Raw genomic sequence first — 19,077 nt, 5'->3', positions numbered from 1 at the left:
CTATCACACAAGGAATAGATGAGCAGCATGTCTACATAATTTTGTGTGATAATGCAAGAAATATAAAAAAAAAGTGATGGATGAGGGCTTTCAGAACAAGCTGCACGACAAACACTTCAGCTGGTATAGAGTCCTCTGTAAGCAGCACACACCAAACACAGCTACTGGCTGTACTGATTTCAAAAAATTGAATATAGTGTTTAGTGTTCAAATACATTCCATGCTGTATTATTAGCATGGAAAAAATATGCATTCCCTGTAAGAATCATGTTGACATGTTACACTGTCTCTTACAATAGCACCATCATTTTCTATAAGCAAGTCTGTATTATATTTGTTTCCATAAACCCTTAAGATTTTTCCCCTATTTTCATAAAGTGATTGGTTCTCTAAGTTCATCAAATCTCATAAGATTGAATGCTCCTAATTTTAAGAGATGGTGTGGAACAATTTACCTCTCATCACATTTAGATTTAAAGTAAATTTAGATTTAAACAGTAGAATTATAATTTAGATGCTTTTTGTGTAGTAGGCATTAGGCAATGATGCAACTCTCTTGGGAGACGTAAACTACATTCTCTTTTTTTTGCACACACATGCAGAAAGATACGTTAAAGTGGATCAGGTTTCCCTCCGTTGGGCATAATTTCATGTGGCATTCATCAGCAGTCGTCTTGGTCTCCGTTGGCTTCCTTTCTCTTTTCTCTTTCTTTCCTGTCCTCCAGCGTTCCTTTGCAGAGCTCTATTCCTGATGGGCTTTTACATGCTCATTAAAGTGACAGACAGGACAAACATAGGGAGGGTAAGCAGATATGGTTCTCTGCTAAATCCTAAACTGGCTACATGAGCTTTGGTTGTTGTTTTTCAAAGCACTAAAGCTGATTTTAATATCCAAAGTTGTGAGAAAGAAGTGGCAAGTAATCCTGGCACCGGTTCCCCTTCATATTATCCTCTAATTATTATACTTTTGAATTATCTTATTTATGAAGAAAACCTGAAAAAAAGACCAAGTACATTAAGGGAAATCAGCATTAAACATGATTTTTACTAAACAGTTTCTCTCTGCATATCTTCTGTAGGGAAGATGTCTAAGATTTTGCATATTTTTCCTGTCTGTGGAGGATAGTGCAATTCCCACCACTTTTCACTCTTCTTAGGTTGGATCAAAGAAGGAGTGAAAATGCTTTCTTATTTGTTTATTCTGAGAATTGCACCTTGTGATCTCAAGAATAACTCTCAGATGATCTGCACTTGGAAAGAACAGCATTTACATACATTGTTGGACTCCAAATTGTTTCAACATGGAGTTGTAACCCATTAATAACTAATGGGCAGCAAGAGAAGCTCCTCAAAATTCATCGCGGATGTCTTTGCTTTTGGCATAGTCTAAGTCATTCATGCCCCCACCCTAACCTCCGCCTCACACCCCTGTGTAGGAATAAGGAAATTTAGCCTATCTGTGGATTATTTGTACTGATCACGTAAAGCCTATGTCAAGACGCTATAGGCAGAGGAGTCCATTCAGTTCTTGAGCTTTGGATTTAGGAGGGGTGGTGTAGTTTTGGTTGTAGCTATAAAGCAAAAGATTATTTCTTTACTATCCTGAAGGGTGCATCACATTTGCCCAACTCGTTTTTATTTATTGTTAAGACCTAGAAAAGACTTTTCACTGCATCCTTACTGACGAGTGAGCATAAAATACAGCAAATCTAACAATGAAATTGCCATTTTTTTCTTGCCAGGTTCATAAATAAGGCATTAACCATGTGTGATTTATCAAAATTTTCTTGTTTAAAGTGTTCAAATTTAACAAAAGCTTTGAAAAAGGGTTCTATAACATTGAACGGTTCTCTCCCAATGCAAAACCTGTCAACTATGTCACTCATCTGTTCCAGACATCACTTTGTTGCCTTAGAAGCCAGAAAATAAATTTGAAGCATTATAACTAATCGATTAGCATAATGACACTCTGGGTTTAGGGATTTACATTTTTACACCTTGAGGATTTAAATAATTTGTAACTCCTGCAAACGAGGTGACAACACAGTGTGCTATGAAAAGCAGAACCGAGCTTTGAAGTGAGGCAGCTCTTTGGAAAACAAAGCTGTAATTCACAAGTGGAGGTCCTAAGGGTGTAATAGAAACTCCCTGTGTCCCTTACTTTAAAGACAAGCAAGTGTTGATAAAACCTGTTTCTTTGTTCACATATCCGAGATTTATCTTACTGTGATTTGAAGATATAAAATTTATACAAGGGCTCCTGACAGGAAGAATACCAATAAACAAAGGAAGGCACAAAGAAAGACGGAAGGAATTGTAATATAATTTGTCACAAGTATTCTCGTGGGATGAGACATTGCTTTTAATTAGTTTCTGTGTTGCCCTATATCACATAAGCAGTGAATTTATGAGCTTAATGCACCATCATATGTACAAGTAGTGCACACAATGTACAATGTCCTTCTGGAGTTTTAATAATGGAAAAAAAAAAAACCAAACATTTAAGAAAACATTTAAAGAACAGGTAACGATTTGAATGGAAAACAGGTAAAAGGGGAGTGTGCATATTTATGAGTGAGCTGTTGCTGAAAGCACGTGCAAAATAGATGTATAGAAGAGACAGAGATGGAGATGAATTGCATTGTGCTGTGTTTTGTTGGGGGGCAGAGGGGATGCGATTGAAGTTGGAAACCCAAGATAGCGACTGGGAATCAGCTCACTCAGAGCTTCAAATGACTTTGAGAAAACCAATCAAACCAGCATTCACTCTCTCTCCTTCTTGTTCCAACTCTCTTTCTTTTCTCAGGTTTTTCACACATGTGCTCAGATACTAAACAGAACATCTCTAGCGTGATACCGTTTTTGCATTCTTGATCCACCTCCACACTGTTATTAACTACAACACATGCTTGTTCACGCACACTCACAGACACACACGCACACACACACACTTATGAATGTATCTAGGGTTCAGGGTGAAAATGACCTTTTTTGCAGTCAATTCAATTAATAAATCCCTTGGTCAGCAAATGCCTTCTATTACAATCCATCCGGCGGAAAGTTCCACTCCTGATTTTATATTATATTATTTGTTATTTTTTCATAAACTGCTTCTGCATTTTAGCTTCTTTTTTTTTAGGTAAAAAAAAATAATGCTTTTCATTTTTTATGGTGAGATACTTACAAATGAGTATAATATTTTTTTATTATACTTTTAAAGATTTCACAAGAACTAGAGGATATTCTGTCCTTCTAAAAGTCAGAAAGTTTGTAAGTGAAATTAGGGGAGGACAATAAATTAATAATTGACATGGAAAATTATCAATTTGGCTGATGTGAAGCACATATGTTTAGCCACATTGTCCAGCCCTAAGTGAAAGTTGTTGTTTCTCACTGTGGAGATTAGGGAAATGGATGTATGAATGCCACAATACTCTCTTGTAATATGTATTATTGCTGTTTGTGCTATTTCGCTCCTTCTCCCTTTTACACTTTAAATAAAAGTTGAGTATTTCCTCCTAAATATGTGAGGTATTTACATAGAAATAGACCCCCTAGCATACTTTAAATGATATTGATTACTGAAACTCAGACTGTGTATCTTTTATCTCACCAGGAGCTTCAGTTTGAACGTCTGACCAGAGAACTTGAAGCTGAACGTCAGATTGTTGCCACCCAGCTGGAGAGATGCAAGCTGGGATCAGATGCAGGCAGCATGAGCAGCATCAGGTAACATAAAAAGGACTTTTTATGTGTTTGTGTGTCTCTGGCAGTGTGATGCTTTGTGATAATTAAGTGAATAGCAGTTTTTGTGTAGCGTGGAGAAAGATCTGGTCATATGAGGACAGTTTGCTGCTGTTCCCTTCAGGCTATGATTAGTTAAAATACAGATGAGGACTTTGATTTATGAGTCAGGTGTCGGTGCTTTCAAAGAGCATCCAATTTATTTTTTGCTATTATCACTTAAGCTGTGCTGCTGAATCCCCCGATATACTTTTGGAAAATAATTACACATATTTTGTTATATTACGGTTATAAAATTTATTTCTACATTTATACTGCATCTTCTTCAAGATCATTTTTGTATTGCAATAGCCTCTCTTAATAAGAGTTCTCAAAATTCGCATACAACAGTGTTGGATCACTAACATGCATACATCACCCATTTCTCACAGATAGGTAATGCATCATAAACCATTACTTGCTCAAACGCTAACTGAGATGAAATAATGTGATTTCTGGTACCTTTAAGATTTTTTATGCCACACAAATAATAAACCGTATGAAACACACTGTGTGATTGATAGCTTTTTGTCAATTTTATCTTGCACATCTTCATAATGTTTGAGAACTAACTATTGGTGAAGTATCATCAGCAGGGAGTATTTCTGGTTCTGTGGTACTTAAATTTTATGTTGAAATCCAGTACCTTGCACATGCAAATTAGACTTAACTAAAGCAATGAGTTGCTTTATTGCTAAGACTTTTGCCTCAAATAACCTTGTACTGACCGGCTCTTTAAACTCAGAAAAATATCCTTCTATGCTCTCTCTGGTTTGTGTTGTCAATCAATAACCCAATGTGTCCATGCATATGAGCTCACAAACTGGATCTGTTGCTCCTAGCCTCATCAGCATAAATATTGCACAGTTTGCACAAAATTGTAGACATTGTGAATACTTGCTCAATGGCAGGATTAAATTATGAACTGACCAAGTTGGAAATAAAAGGTGCAATTTTTGTTACTGGATTCTTCAGAGAGAATAGTACAATGGCATAAGTGATGTGGGGTCCTCTCATTGTGAAGACCATTTACATATGGTAGCTTGAAGGGGACTCTAAGTAATAGTTTAGAGTTTATTTTGCACAATTAAAATACAGTTTAAGGATATTAAGAAAAATCTAACAATATAGGAAGAGGCAAAAGCCCAGTGGGATTATATAAAACCTGCACCCAAATAGTATAAATAATACAAATATTAAAATCCAACAATATAATGCTTCATCAGTTGATAATACACATATAAAAACACAAAGGTAGCACATAAAAACACATCTACAAAGTATTAAAGGGAATTTAAATAAAATTTGTAAGAATGACAAAAGCGACTATCACAACTTTTTAAATGTGTGCAGTCTTAAATCAGGCTCCAACTCTTTTTTTTTTTTCTTGTTTGTTTTTTTTATATCATTGAATTAAATGACTAACTGTGGCCATTTTTAACCTGTGCTAAACTGGCCAATGCCTGTTCTGACCAGAGACAAGTGAACCAGATGATTAGATTGATTTCATGAACTCTTCCACCTCTACTAATTAATTGTCTGTAATTCATTTTGGACCTTTGTTTATCAAAAGATGTGGTTCAGCCATCATCTGTTGTGCCACGTAGTTGATTTATGTATTGGGTGTAAACAGTTAGATGCTTAAAATGTCTTTTTATTAATATTCAAAGATCAAAAAGTATTTTTTTTTTTTGTACATTTGAATACATAAAAGCTACTAGGGCCTTTATTCATTCATCTGTAGTAGATGTCCTGGGGCTGGGAATTAAACTTCGGAGAGCTGCGTCGAGAATTGTATCCTCTGTATTGTGCACTTCTACCACAGAGTCACCTGGGGCTCAGTGGTCAAAACATTTTTCAGCTATTTAAATGTTGTGTAGTGTTCATGTCTTTTTCAACAGGATTCTGTATTGCAGTAAACAAATCAAAATTAACTTTTTAAAAAAATAATCAAATACAGTATGAGGACTTTTTTTTCCTCAGCTCCAAAGGGTATACCATAACCCTAGGTTTGTAATGAATGCAAATGCATCAAAATAATGTGCAAACTAGCACTCATTCTATAAGCCATTAAGTTGTCATGACATATGGAGTTATTGTAATGGCTGCATTGGTCTGTACACTCTGTAAAAGGGGCGGCAGCTCTAGCCACTGCGCCACATGGCGACCCTCCATACATTTATTAAATGAAGAAAAAGCCAAATGAAAGCCAGTTTAGATCTAGTTTTCTTTACAGTGGGGATCATTTCTTCTGTGCTGAGATCCAAATTGTAACTGAAACACACCAACACATTGATTCTTCTATGTTTTAGTTATTTATTGTAGATTCATAGCTGCGCTTGGGACCAATGATTGAAGTTGTTTGAGCCAGCTCCAAATGAGCTGTGTACATTGGACACATGAATTTGAGATAGACTTGAAAATACTTTGGCATGTAGTGAATTTAATGGGTAATTCACTAACAAGTTGCATAGATAGTGTGGTTGCAAAATCATCAGCCCTCCACAACCATGCTTGATAGTTTGCAGGAGGTGCTTTTGTTATCTTGTTAGTTTTCTCTGAATATGTTGCTATGTTCTATCATCAAACATTTCCAACTATTTCATACATTCCAACATGCTTGGAGTGTGTTATCAACATGGTTGTTATCTTTATGATTGGTTTGATTTGAGCCTTTTTTGCACTGTAAAGTCACTTCAAATGGCTAAAAGTCAAACTGTTGTTTGACATGAATTGGGATGAATTTTCTTGGAAATCCACAAAAATAATACCACCTTGTTTTTACTTGGGAATAATTCTGATGGCTGAGTAAAAAAGGCCATGTTAGTTAGAATTTGCCTTATTTTGAGTGATTTAACACTTAACAAACTAGCTATTGTTTGTTCTAGATTTGTAAACTAACTCCTGCTACTTTAAACATGTTCTTTTCCTACGATTGTATCTCCAGACAACCCTCGATAGGGAGTCAAAACAAATGACAGTGTGCAGTTTGCAACTACCATGAATATCAACCGATAAATACTGAAAACCCCCTCTTATATAATAATATTAATCAACATATTAGCCACAGCCTCATAGCTCTTTAAATACCAGCTTCATTATAAATATGACCTTTGCACCACCGACATAATTTCCTGATAAAGGAAAGATTGCTTTAGGCAAAAATGAGAAGCAGAGAGGAGTGACTTGAGGAGGAATGAAGGAGAGAAGATGTATGTGACTTCAATGCTAATTTATTTTATGCCAGCAGCTCGAATGTTAAGCCCGGTTAGACTAGACGACTATCCAGCATTCTTTCCCTCACAAGCTTTGCTTCCTGTAAATAAAACTGGGTAAAAGTAAACTTTGGTGGAAAGTTGTGATAAATTATTCACTCCTCTTGGGTTGCAGATGTGTCTACGCCCGTTTGTGTGTCTGTTTTTGTGTTTGGCGAATTCTTCTGTCATGTCAAAGAGTGTGGTTCATATAAATTCAGCATGCTACTGACTCCCTCAGGCAGATTGTTGCGTAAGTACACAAACCTGAGGAGGGCAGGGAAACTACTCACCGAAAGAAAGGCAGTTGAATTTCCCTAACTCATTCTGTTTACTCTGTTTTCTCCAGGTGATTCACCCTACTTTGGTATAGTATCTTTAAAAATGATTTAAGCACTATATGTGTCATTTATTAAGCTCATGGCTTTAGTAGTATAACAAAACGTAAGTGCATATGTGTGAATATATTTTCTGTTTCTATAGAATATTTTGTTGTAACTTGACAAATGTTTGATTAAAGTGAAATCAAAAATATCCTAACAAAAAAATCTAACTTAACCTCCTGAAAACGTCCTCATAATGGACGTCTTTTGTCTTTATTTATTTTTTAGAACCAGGCATTTTTAGTGTTTTATTTACACGGTCACATTTTCAGTCAATTCTTAACAATTACTCACAGTTATCTTTACTGATTTATTGTTACTTAGAGCACAATATTGAATTACATCCTTTTTAAACTTTAAACTTATTTTTCTTCAAGTTATTATTACTCATTTATTATTATTTCTTTTAAGCGTACTTGTTCAGCTCGGGAATTGGGCTGGCATTTGTGTTATCAAATTCATTACACACCCCTCAGTACTGTGACTGTGTTCTGACGAAGAATAGTTAAAATGCTAGCAAAGAAATTGCAGTGTTGAATTTGGTGAAAATTGGGAATCTTTTAATAAACAACTAATGTCTGCTGACTTAATAAAACACCTCAAAATCTATTTTCTAACCTGTGGACGTGTTTATACATTATTAGTACAAATATGCGAATTGCTATGGTTCCCCTTGTCTCGGCTTTGTGTCGTTTATGCTCTCAGCTAATTTGTTTTTGCATGTCTATGTGTATATTTAGCTGCTGCTTGACCCTGCATGCCCTCAGTTGGGTTCCACTCAATAAAGCAATTTAGACATATCAGCGGAGTTCTCCTCCTCCAGTGGATGCTTAAAAAAAAACAAAAAAAAAAACTCACTTTGGTGTAGAAACCAAAGGCAACACTGATGAACATCTGTTCACACTGTGAACTGTTGGCTTGTTGCACAACAATTTACAGGATGGTGGAACAAACTGGCACACAAGCAGACGTTCATGCAAACACACAGCATTCACCATGCAGGTTTTAATCTATCATTTCTCCAACATTAGTGGTAAACAGCAGTCGGGTCAAGCACTGGCTCCTGCTGCTTTTCTCTGTTAGTGGCTGTGAAGTGCGAACTTGACAGCTTTAAGGGCATATTACAGAATTTTTGTTGTGGTCATGGCAAGAAATAAATACTTCTATATGTAATTATAGGATCTGGTGTAACACAAATAAATGAGTGATGATGCTTCATTCCTAGTGAGTTTCCTAGCACTAAAACTATTTAGATGTTGTAAAGAAGTTTCTTTTTTTCTCTATATTACACTCTATAACCTCCAAGTTATAGTGTCACATAAACTTCTGCTTAATGGGTGAATTTGATTGTTTTGCTGGCATATGCAATTTGCTACGAACAGGAATAATATGTACTTCTAGAAGACATGTGGTTTGAGATGAAGAAAACATTATATAAACCCCATTTTAACCATCTGAAACTGAAGCATAATGAGATGCAATCTCAAAATAAGCCGACATTAAATTTGCCTTTGGGCGAAATAATTTTGTGTTAAATCGAATTGCAAACAATGCTTAACAAACAAATATGATATTCAATAAAGTTGGTGATCATTGGGATTGCAAGTTAACTTAATGTGACTTACTGTACTTAGACCAATACTTTAACAAACATTGTTTTGGTTACTGTCTTTCTGCTTCTGATTCATTGAGAACCTAGTCCAAATAGTGAGTAATCTATACAGTTATAGTGGAAACAACCTGAGATAATTTCAACATGGTTTTATTTAAATAACAGTCACATAGTGGCTAGAACAAAATAACTTAGTTATGGCTTACTAATGCCTTCCTGAAGCATTTAATACATGCAACACTAAATCACTCTACTTTTGAAAACATTTTTTTTAATTTTTATTAGCAAGTGTTTATTAAAGTCCAAGCAGCTCTTCACAATGTTGATATTCTTTACAACATCAACAATACAATAATGATATAGTAGCATTATTCTGAGCACCTACATGCATAAATGCTATGCGGTTATTGTTGCAACGATAATAAAACACCAGTACTTATCATATTCTACTCCATGCAGACACTCTACTGAATGGATCAGGATTTACTCTCCTCAGCAAGTCACTGCAATGGCAGGGGACCTAGCTCTGTCTTCAGAGTAATTCAGCAAATAATTATGACAACTTGTGGGATCTCGTAAATTATGTAAAGTACTGAGGCATGTGTAGATTACTGTAGCGCTGTCCTTACAGGCACCCATTTACAAATGGACAGAAAGACTGTTGGCATTTTCCTCCCAGACAGGGTGGTATTTGCATTGTCTGGAGTCCAGAACTAGACAGCATTGCCTCCCATTCTGCTCCAGGGTCATTAAGTAGCAATATTTGATCCCAGAAAAAAAAAAAAAAAAAAGTGTTCTCTATTTGCCGTGACTCTGGTCTCAAAATTTCTGAAGCATCTGTAAATGTTGTTATGAAACTGTTTGATGCGATTTACTTGTAGATGTTTCAGTACCATGATGTGTTCAAAAGTTGGTATGAAACTATTAATATATATTGTTGTTCTGCAGATGGGGGGGAATGTAGAACAACTCCTAAGCAATTTTTAAATGTTAAGGAAACATTGGAAATTGGTCTCTATTAAAAGTTCACAACAGGTAAATATAAACAAGTTGCTACATTGATTTGAAATGTGTTGATAAAATGCAAAACCTTCTTACAATGTTGAGTTTTTTTAAATAGTCCATGATACACATTGATGGTTTCAGGGCCTTAATTGATGACATATCAAATCAAAAGTAATAAGGACTTTAGCCAAGGACTTTCATGCTTTCCTAAGACTTGAGACATTGACATTGTGGTGGCTGTGGGAAAGGTTTGGTACTGTCTACTTGTAAGGCAGTAACATACCAAAAATAATTACAAAAAGTTAATATCTTTCAATGTCACATCATCTAGTTTATGTGTTTTCAACTCCAGTCCTCAAGGCCAGGTGTTCTGCAACTTTTAGATTTTTCTCTGGTGTAACACAGCTGAATAAATAGCTGAACCAATTCAGTATGCAGTCAAGTTCAATGCATTTTTTGGAGAACATAATGAGGTTCATGAAATATAGAGACAAATGAGATACACTTTTTTTGCTTTTCTGCCATAACTTATATGAAAATGATATCATTGTGTGTACCCCGTTATTTACAAGCTCTAACACATTGCTACTGAGCTGGTACATCAGATGGCTCTATATGTGTGTGAATGTGTGTGTAAAGGGGGAACTGAGAGCAAGGAGAAGGATGTTGAGGTGTAAAGTTCATGTCCTGAGGCACTAACAGCTTTCTGATTGTGTTGTTCAGGCTTAGACATCTGTCCAAAGACTAGCCTGGTAGGTCAGGAAGAGATAAAACCAGACTGTTTAGGAGAGTGAACGTGTGTGTTTTTGTGTGCGTGTTCGTCTCAGGGAGACTGGTAAAATAAGAATAAAAAGGAGAAATTAAGCAAAAGTTGTAAGTGTTCTAAATGTTTGCATGAATGTCAAATGGAATTGTAAATGTATTTATTTTCTTTTTTTGCCTGCGTCAATTGCGTGACACACTAAACATTTCCCCACAAGTAAAACCTACTACTAGTAATATCAGGTGTTTATGTGTAGGGTGGACTGTGAAGGATACACTAGACCTATCTTTCAAATCCAGGGAAAAGATGGCACATTTGGAGGAACCTTTAAATTTGTGCAACCGCCGTTGCATCATTATGACATACTTGAAGTTCTTTCGAATTTGGACACACCCATTGTTAATTAAAACAGCAAGTTCTTCCACATTAAAAACATTGTTCTACACCTAATACCACCCCCATGTCTTATTGTAATACATTAGTACAGTTAAATAAGAGTATGTTGTATTATATTAGGTCAGTACAGCTGTGGGTGAGTTGAAATCCGTTTAGAGACACTCTTTGAATCCATGCAAACAGCGATTCTTGTGTTATGAATTTTTGTCTCGGTTTGTCATTATGGACAGCAGTATGGCTTGATCATGTCATTATCACTTTACAATTTTGTTGCAGCGTTTCATTTGTCAGTCCACCCTCCTGTTTTCTGCTACTAATATACTATCCAATTACATTCCTTTATCCCACTGTACCTCACTCTTCTTTCCTGTGTTGGGTGATAATAGAAGGATCCATCACACCATTAGCTGCAGGCGGTTTTATAAGCTCAGCAAAATGCTGCAGAGAGAACTCAAATTATAGGCTGTGACATTATACCTTAAAATACGCCTTGTGTTTGGGCTTGAGTCTAGGTGCGTGTGTGTGTGTGTGAGAGAGACGGTCAGAGACAGAGAGCGAGAGTGATGATGATACTGCAAGTTATGCTCCCCCTTAATGACTGATGATGCATTTCCAAGAGGAGAGGAGAAAAATGATGGCAGGTGGCAACATCTCTCACAGTGCTGTCACCCTCACTGTCTTTCTGTTTCACAGCCTTTCTCTGTGTTGTTTCAACTCTCCCCTAATCTATCTGTCTTTTACTCCTAATTTGTGCCTTGGCTTTTTCCATTTCAAAATATATAAGGAAAGTCCACCTTTGTGAGATTGTGTTCCACAAATACATCTGGTATCAATATTGGGTCAGGGTTCTCAATATGAACTGATCAGCTGATTTATTTTTTTGTGACCTGATAAATAGAAGAACTCGTGCACTGCAGATGCTGCTGAGTTAAAATAAAAAAATAAAAATCACTTTTATACAATTGAACTAAGTGAACAGGATATCAGAGGTTGAAATCAAATTTAGAAGCACATTTTCAATACATTATATACCATGGGATGTAAAAACAGAATACGAACATCTAAAATGTACTATGTGCTGCAATATTTGAACTTACCTTTCATATAATCTTACAGAAAGACTTGTGAAGAACATCTGGCTTTTATCAGGAGTATGTTCTTGGGATTTTCAAGTACCTACTGTATATGTATATATTTTTATTTTTTTTTCCCCTCCAGGGGGTCTTTTGTGGAGTCTTTTGTGGGCTCTAGTGTGACAGTAGGCTGACAGGAACGGGGAAGACATGCAGCAAATGTTGGTCGAGTCCAGGAATCGAACTCGCAACGGCCCCGTCGAGGACTCAAGGCCTCCAAATGTGGGTTGTGCTATCCCCTACGCCACCACAGCACGCCCTAAAAGTATATTCTTTCCGAAGAACTAGGACCCAGTACAGTAGTACTGCAATTGAGATAAAGGATACTTGATGACTGGTGACTGATTTGTAATTATTTGTAATGGATACCAGTGGAAGGATTTCTTTTACAAGATATATATATGTATATATAATTTACCAAGAAGTAGTGTCTGTTTAAAACTAAACTTCCTTCCTGAATCTCTGTACCTGGTGAAACAAGACCATCAACAAAAATCAGAGATCGTTTCTTACCTTCACTCATTGCTTATGCCACATCTTATGTATCATCTGTCATAATAGAAGAATTGCACGGGATCCATAAGCAGGGAAAGTTAAACACTCTTTATAGATTAAATTTTTACCAACCGGCATCCAGTCGAGTTGCGGTTTTGCAATTTGTGTGATCAATTTGCAACAGCCATTAAAACTAACTACCAGAAACATTTTTTTTCTATTTATTATTATCCTCATCTGTATCAGATTTGTACAGCACAAATCGATACAATATCATAGTGAAATATATATTTATTAGAATAACAAAACACAAAACGGATAATCTGCCGACAGGTACAGCGAATTAATACAAAGATCAAATCATCAGCAACTATTAATATAATTTAAAAACCCAAATGTGGTGAACCAAGGCAAATTTGCTTAAACAGTAAGAAAAAAATTGTGATGGCACTTAATAAAACACCTAATTTTAACTTAAAATGTGAAAATTTTCAGCAGGAAAATAACGTCTTCTATTTATTTAATGTCCACTATATTGAAGTGCTTTCTATTTCACTTGAAGAGGCTATAAACAGATAACAGGTAGTGGGAAACGACAGAGCAGCGGTGGGGAAAATGGTCAAAGGGGAAAACGCAACAACTCCAATCAGGTGCTGAGCCTGCAGCCACAGCAGCCTGTCAGCGATGGTGTGCTGCTCCAAAAACGGTCCAGCACATTTGAAGGTTGGCTCATTCATAATGAGCTCACTGCATTGATAAGGTTTTGAGGTTTACTTTCTCAACTAAAAATATCTTAAAGCTACTTTTCACAAGTAATGAGGTATTCAAGTACCAACAATTGTGTATATTTTAAATCAGCTATTCTCTTTTTAAATCATCTATAGCTAATGATAGAACTATATATGATTGTCTGTCTTAAAAAACGTATTGAGGATGGAGACAAAATCATAAACATCAGATAATTTCTTTTTTTTTTCTTTTTCTTTAGACTGTGACCATTCTAAATAAAGGTTCTCTTCTCCTTGCTGCTCCATTTGTTATTTATATTTGTTCCTGAAGGTGTCAGCAGCTGGTGACTCTGTGTCAGCTGCAAGGAGACAGGGGCCTTCAGGGCCAGGAGCAGCGGCATATTTGTGTTGCTGTGCCCATGTGCATGTGTGTTTCTTCATGCTGAAGGGAATCGGGGGTGTTTGGTTCATTAAACATGCAAATGCAAGCTTATCTTCCCCTAACACCAGATAGTGGTGAGAATAGATAAGAAACAAACCCTGCCAGAGTGGCAGACATAGTACTCTGTGTGATGTGGGAAAAGAGAAGGATGCATTGTGACCAGAACCCAGATTAAAATGGAAAGGAGAACTGATGGAATATATAAAGAGGACACCAGTGAACTTTGTTTATATGGACTAGGGGAGGTGGTGTCTCTGAAAACAAACTGCTTTTGTCATTCATTCATCAGACACCTGTAATCACATTGTCAATTCAACATGTCCATCATTTGATTTCTGAAATTGCTTAGAATAATTAAACTCTGTAAAAGTAAATGATAAATTATCCACTTATTAGGTGACAGCTTTATATTGTGGGAATTCAGTATCATTCAGATTTTAACAGGTCTCCTTTTAGTCAAATTACCTGCTTTTTTAACCAGCTGTGCTTATTTATCATAAACATGTTAGAGACTTCATGCTACACTATTGTTAGTCAGAATTCATTATATCAAACTCTCATTACAACTAAGGACAGACAAAACAAGCCTCCTACACTGTGGTTGTTCTTGTCAGCACAAAAAGTTCAGCTGTTGTGTCGGATAGTAATAAAAAAGAAAAAACAGGATTGGCTTATGTGCAGCAAAATGTAAAATCAGCTCAACTACTGGCAGCATTTATGGTTAGCATGGGATTGTCAGCTAAAGACAATAGGAGTGGTCTTTTATATCCCTCAGTGGGGAAATCTTTACCAGCAGCACAATGACAGGCAAGTCAAAGCAAGTACACGCTAAGGTAATATATATATATAGATCTATCTATATAGATATACATGTATATCTATATAGATATACATGTATATCTATATAGATAGATCTATCTATATAGATATATATTGATATATCTATATATATATATCGATATATCTATATATATATGTATGAAAGGATAAATTTATGCTATTTTTATAGATCCAGTGGGGAAGAGTAGATTAATGTCTTTACTGTGAAATGGAAGTGGTAAGGTGCAGGGATAATAGTAAGGTAGAAATGCTTAGAGAAGTCGGTTGGAGGTAAATGGATGAACTAGACAAGAGGCTTGGAAAACTGGAGTGCAATGAGGCAGGTTATTGAGAGTGTTAAGGTTGTAGTGATGCCTGGGCAGCTAATGGTTTGTTAAACAATCGGAAAGCAGGAAAATCCCTTCTGTACCATCTATACACGCACACAATCACGCAGGGCAAACAGAAATACACGTTTTTAGACTTTTAAAACTAAACCTCCTTTTTCATGGAATTCCATCTTTAAATTTAATCTGTATTAACAACCTTTAATCACCTGTACTTTCAAATAAAGCTCGCATCACTTGATTTTAAAAGTATTTAACCTGATTTATTTTTTAAATTTTCCTTTTAATCAGGATTTCATGTTATATATTTTTATTGCAGAAAAGTATAGTTTGTTTTACAGTCAATTATAATAATCCTTACAAAGACAAGTACCTCGAGTTAATATAACATAGTCAGAGACCAGCAACAGAGTAAACTAAAACAATTTAGCAAAAATAAATGTGAGAAATAAAGCATAAAAATAGACAAGATATTAGAATGAACCACCTATTAGTAATTTAGGAACTAATTTGGTCAAATTGTCTGTCAGCTGAGTGACAGACAAGGTTGGACATGTGGAGGAAAAAGTGAAAAAAAAAAAAGCAAAGGACAACACACCAGGACACTGATAGATTTTGATGATGAGAGGTTTTATTGTTCCTCCCTCCATAAGCTAAATAGACTGTTCGGACAGGGTGGTAGCTTTTCTTGATTGCATGCTTATGAGTGTTTGATTTAATGGCCTGTCTGTTTTCCATCTTGCACTAGTTTTGTTTGCAAGTGGCCAGTGCAAAGCAGGATTAAATTAACTGGTTTCCAAACATGTTAAACAGCAAAGGTTAAACTTTGTGATGCATTTCCAGACGACTTGTCAGGCTGTCTCACAGATTTTGGACAAGTGATGCAAGCTTTATCTGCTAAAAGGTGAAGGGTGGTCTGAGGGTGTTTGCAAGGTATTTTGATTTTGTGAGTGTGCACAAAACTTAGATGAGTTTAATATCATGGTGGGAGTGTACAGCAAAAACTGTCATACATGGGATGATCTTGGGTGAAGCACTATAGATGTTGCGTGGAGCTTCTGTATCACTTAGTTATCAAGATTTTGAAGCAGGATTGATTACACTGTTATGTATTGACTTGGACAACATCACATATCTTTATGTCGACTCTTTGTTGTGAGACTGCTATGGTAGTTCTGCTCCACCTCTACTTTCACTGTAACCAAAATGATCAGGCCATGCTCCCACTCCATACTTACCACACAGAAGCAACTACCAACTATTTACATGCACCAAAATGTTTCTTCACAGTTTGGGTCACTTTTTCATGTTTAAGTCAGATGTGCCATGCTTGCCTTTGGAGGAGCACATTGAACTTTGAAGATGAACTGCATGTCATAAAGCTTGTTGTTGAAGTAAATGTTACGTTTATACTGCAGCATGCAACTGTCTGATGTGTACAGTGAATAAGCTCTGGTATTACATTCACCAGTAAGGTGAAGACTTAGCTTCACCTCACTAGAAAGAGATTGATTAGAAATAAATTTGGCAGTTAGCTGGCAAGTGTGGGACAGTTGAACTCGCATTTGTCAAGCACAGTAGCAGGACAGCATGCTCTCTGCTGGATTAAAGAAATCGATAAATTCTCTTATGTTAAGTAGATGAAAACACTTCCTCCTCCCCTTTATTCTATAACAGCCCATGCTGAAATAATTAAAAAGCACCCCTAATTCTGGAAAAATATTTCATGGTTCATTTTTATTAGAAGAATTGTATTGTGATGTGTTGTAACAATGATAAACTGTGGCTGTTGATGTTTGCAAAGTCTAAAACCTAAAGGTGTTGTCTGGACTACTCCTTTTAATGCTCCCCCCCATTTTTTTTACTGTTGGTTTCATCAGAAATAATTCATGTATTCAAATCATATGAATTCTTATAGCCAAGTGCAGTTATTTTGTGCTGTTTAGCTGTACAATTGTGCCACTTGTGGTGTCCTCGGTTTTATTTTTAAGAGCACTATGTGTGTCTGTGGAGCTCTGACTAAATGCAGTGACATGCAGTAAGAGCCCTACCATCTAAAAAGCATTGAGGGATTTTGTTTTGAAAAAACAATTATGGTGTTTTATTATTGTCACAAAAAATACCATAAAAACACTGTCATAAAAGTTTGTATCACCCGTTCTTACTGCTGTGCTAGCAGGGTGAGGGTGCCAGAAACCCTCTCAGTAGAGCAATGATTTTGCTAAAACTAAAAGAAAGCTTTAGTTTTCAGTAAATTAATTTTTTTTTCAATACTTATTCACTGTCATTTTAAATCTGTTACCCAAAGATCAATTTGTTGGCTAATTTGCTGTTTTCTCTTTGTATATGTGGACTACTGGGGTTGTTTGAGATCTGGTGTGACGCTTCTGCCAAGTTACTGTAAATATAACTAAGAAGAAAGTTGAAATAATCAGAACTTATTTTAGCCTCTGCATTTGTATTCACAGCAAAGGAGGATGTTAAGATTTGCTACAGTCCACCCATGTCCTAATTGGTTGTGTATCATGTGTAAAGCTTAGCAAGATCTTAGTCTTTGTGAAAGAGATTTTGTATACACATTGCCTTGTTAGTATTGACTGGAGTTTGAGTGAAGTACACACTAAGTTCAAGTTTTATTTTAAGTATAAATATGTACTAACAATGGACAGGTGAACTCGCACTTGTCAAGCACAGTTAGCAGTACAGCATGCTCTCTGCTGGATTAAAGAAATTGATAAATCCTCTTATGTTAAGTAGATAAAAAGAAAAAGCAAGTGGCATAAAAAAAAATTGCCTGTTCTTTTACATTTTAGCATTAATTCCTCACCAGCTCTTCGACCAAATAAGGAATTGATTTATTAGATTTTCTTTAGAACATAAAGTCGACTTTGTAAGAGTTTTAGATTAAAGTAAGAGCTAAAAATGGTATTCCCTTTGGGCAATAAGTTTTTTAGTTTTTAAGCATAACTGAATATTTTGAATATATTGTCTTGGCAATGTTCTGTCATCATGTTTACAAATCAGCTATAATAACCAAAGGAGTTGATGACAGAAAACTGACAATCTAAATGCATCCTTTATATTTAATGTTTGTTTTATGTGACTAATACAAAGAACTAGAGAGCAGTGAGTTTAGTGTAAGTTTGGACGTGTTTACGAAATGCATGTGCTTTTATAACCAAAGTTTTTTTTTTGCGTAGATGTGGAGTAATCATTGAATAATAGGGTATTACAACGTTTTTATAATGTTTTTAAATGTCTTTTTAAATTGCTTTATAGCCATATGTTTTGTAAGTATATCAATAAACTATGTCTGTAAATGATACCCACCTACAGATATTTAATTTGTGTAAACCACAACAAGCAATGCACTGAATAAGAAATGCCTTACATGTGGAAATTACTGTGAGCATTTCTACCTATACACACATTATTTTGATGACTGCCCTGTATTGAAGTGGGTGGTATTTTATGCGCGAGTTGTCAGATCTTAGTGCGTTTCCAGCTGTTGGTATTTCGCATAAACATCTAAAATTGCCATCTTGAGGTGACTAATTTCATTAGTTATGTCAGTCACAGTTTTTATTTTCTCTATTCTACCAGTGTTGGCTATTTTGAGTATTAAAAATAACTTCTTTGTCTTTTAAGGCTAGCATTGAAACTATTTTTTTTTTTGTGTGTGGGATGCAATTTTTCTCTCCCTCATTATATTGGAGCATGAGATTTTGACAGAATAGAGCTGTACATTAAAACTAAAACACTAAAACTTTCATATGTTATGTTTAGCTTTAAATGAAGTGTACCAGACTAACATGGAATATAACATGGAAACCAAAACAAATAAATATATATTTAAGATAACCATAAAATACCAGGAATTGTCACATTCTTCTCTTTAATGTTATTTTAAACCAACC

The 19,077-nt window shown here is 35.7% G+C and overlaps 1 protein-coding gene across 11 annotated transcripts in view; it reads left to right on the top strand.

The window, feature by feature from the left end:
• Positions 1-19,077, top strand: part of ctnnd2a (catenin (cadherin-associated protein), delta 2a) — a 219,618-nt gene that overhangs the window by 57,540 nt on the left and 143,001 nt on the right. For all 11 annotated transcript variants that reach the window (XM_044104676.1, XM_044104678.1, XM_044104679.1 and 8 more), the window contains one exon: positions 3,617-3,729. In XM_044104676.1, coding sequence (XP_043960611.1) covers positions 3,617-3,729 — 113 coding nt within the window. The remainder of the gene's footprint in view (positions 1-3,616; positions 3,730-19,077) is intronic.

The sequence above is a fragment of the Gambusia affinis genome, linkage group LG21, assembly GCF_019740435.1.
Source record: "Gambusia affinis linkage group LG21, SWU_Gaff_1.0, whole genome shotgun sequence".
NCBI classification, from domain to species: Eukaryota; Metazoa; Chordata; class Actinopteri; order Cyprinodontiformes; family Poeciliidae; genus Gambusia; species Gambusia affinis.
The sequence above is the reverse complement of the archived record's forward strand: the minus strand, read 5'-3'. Positions and strand labels throughout refer to the sequence as shown.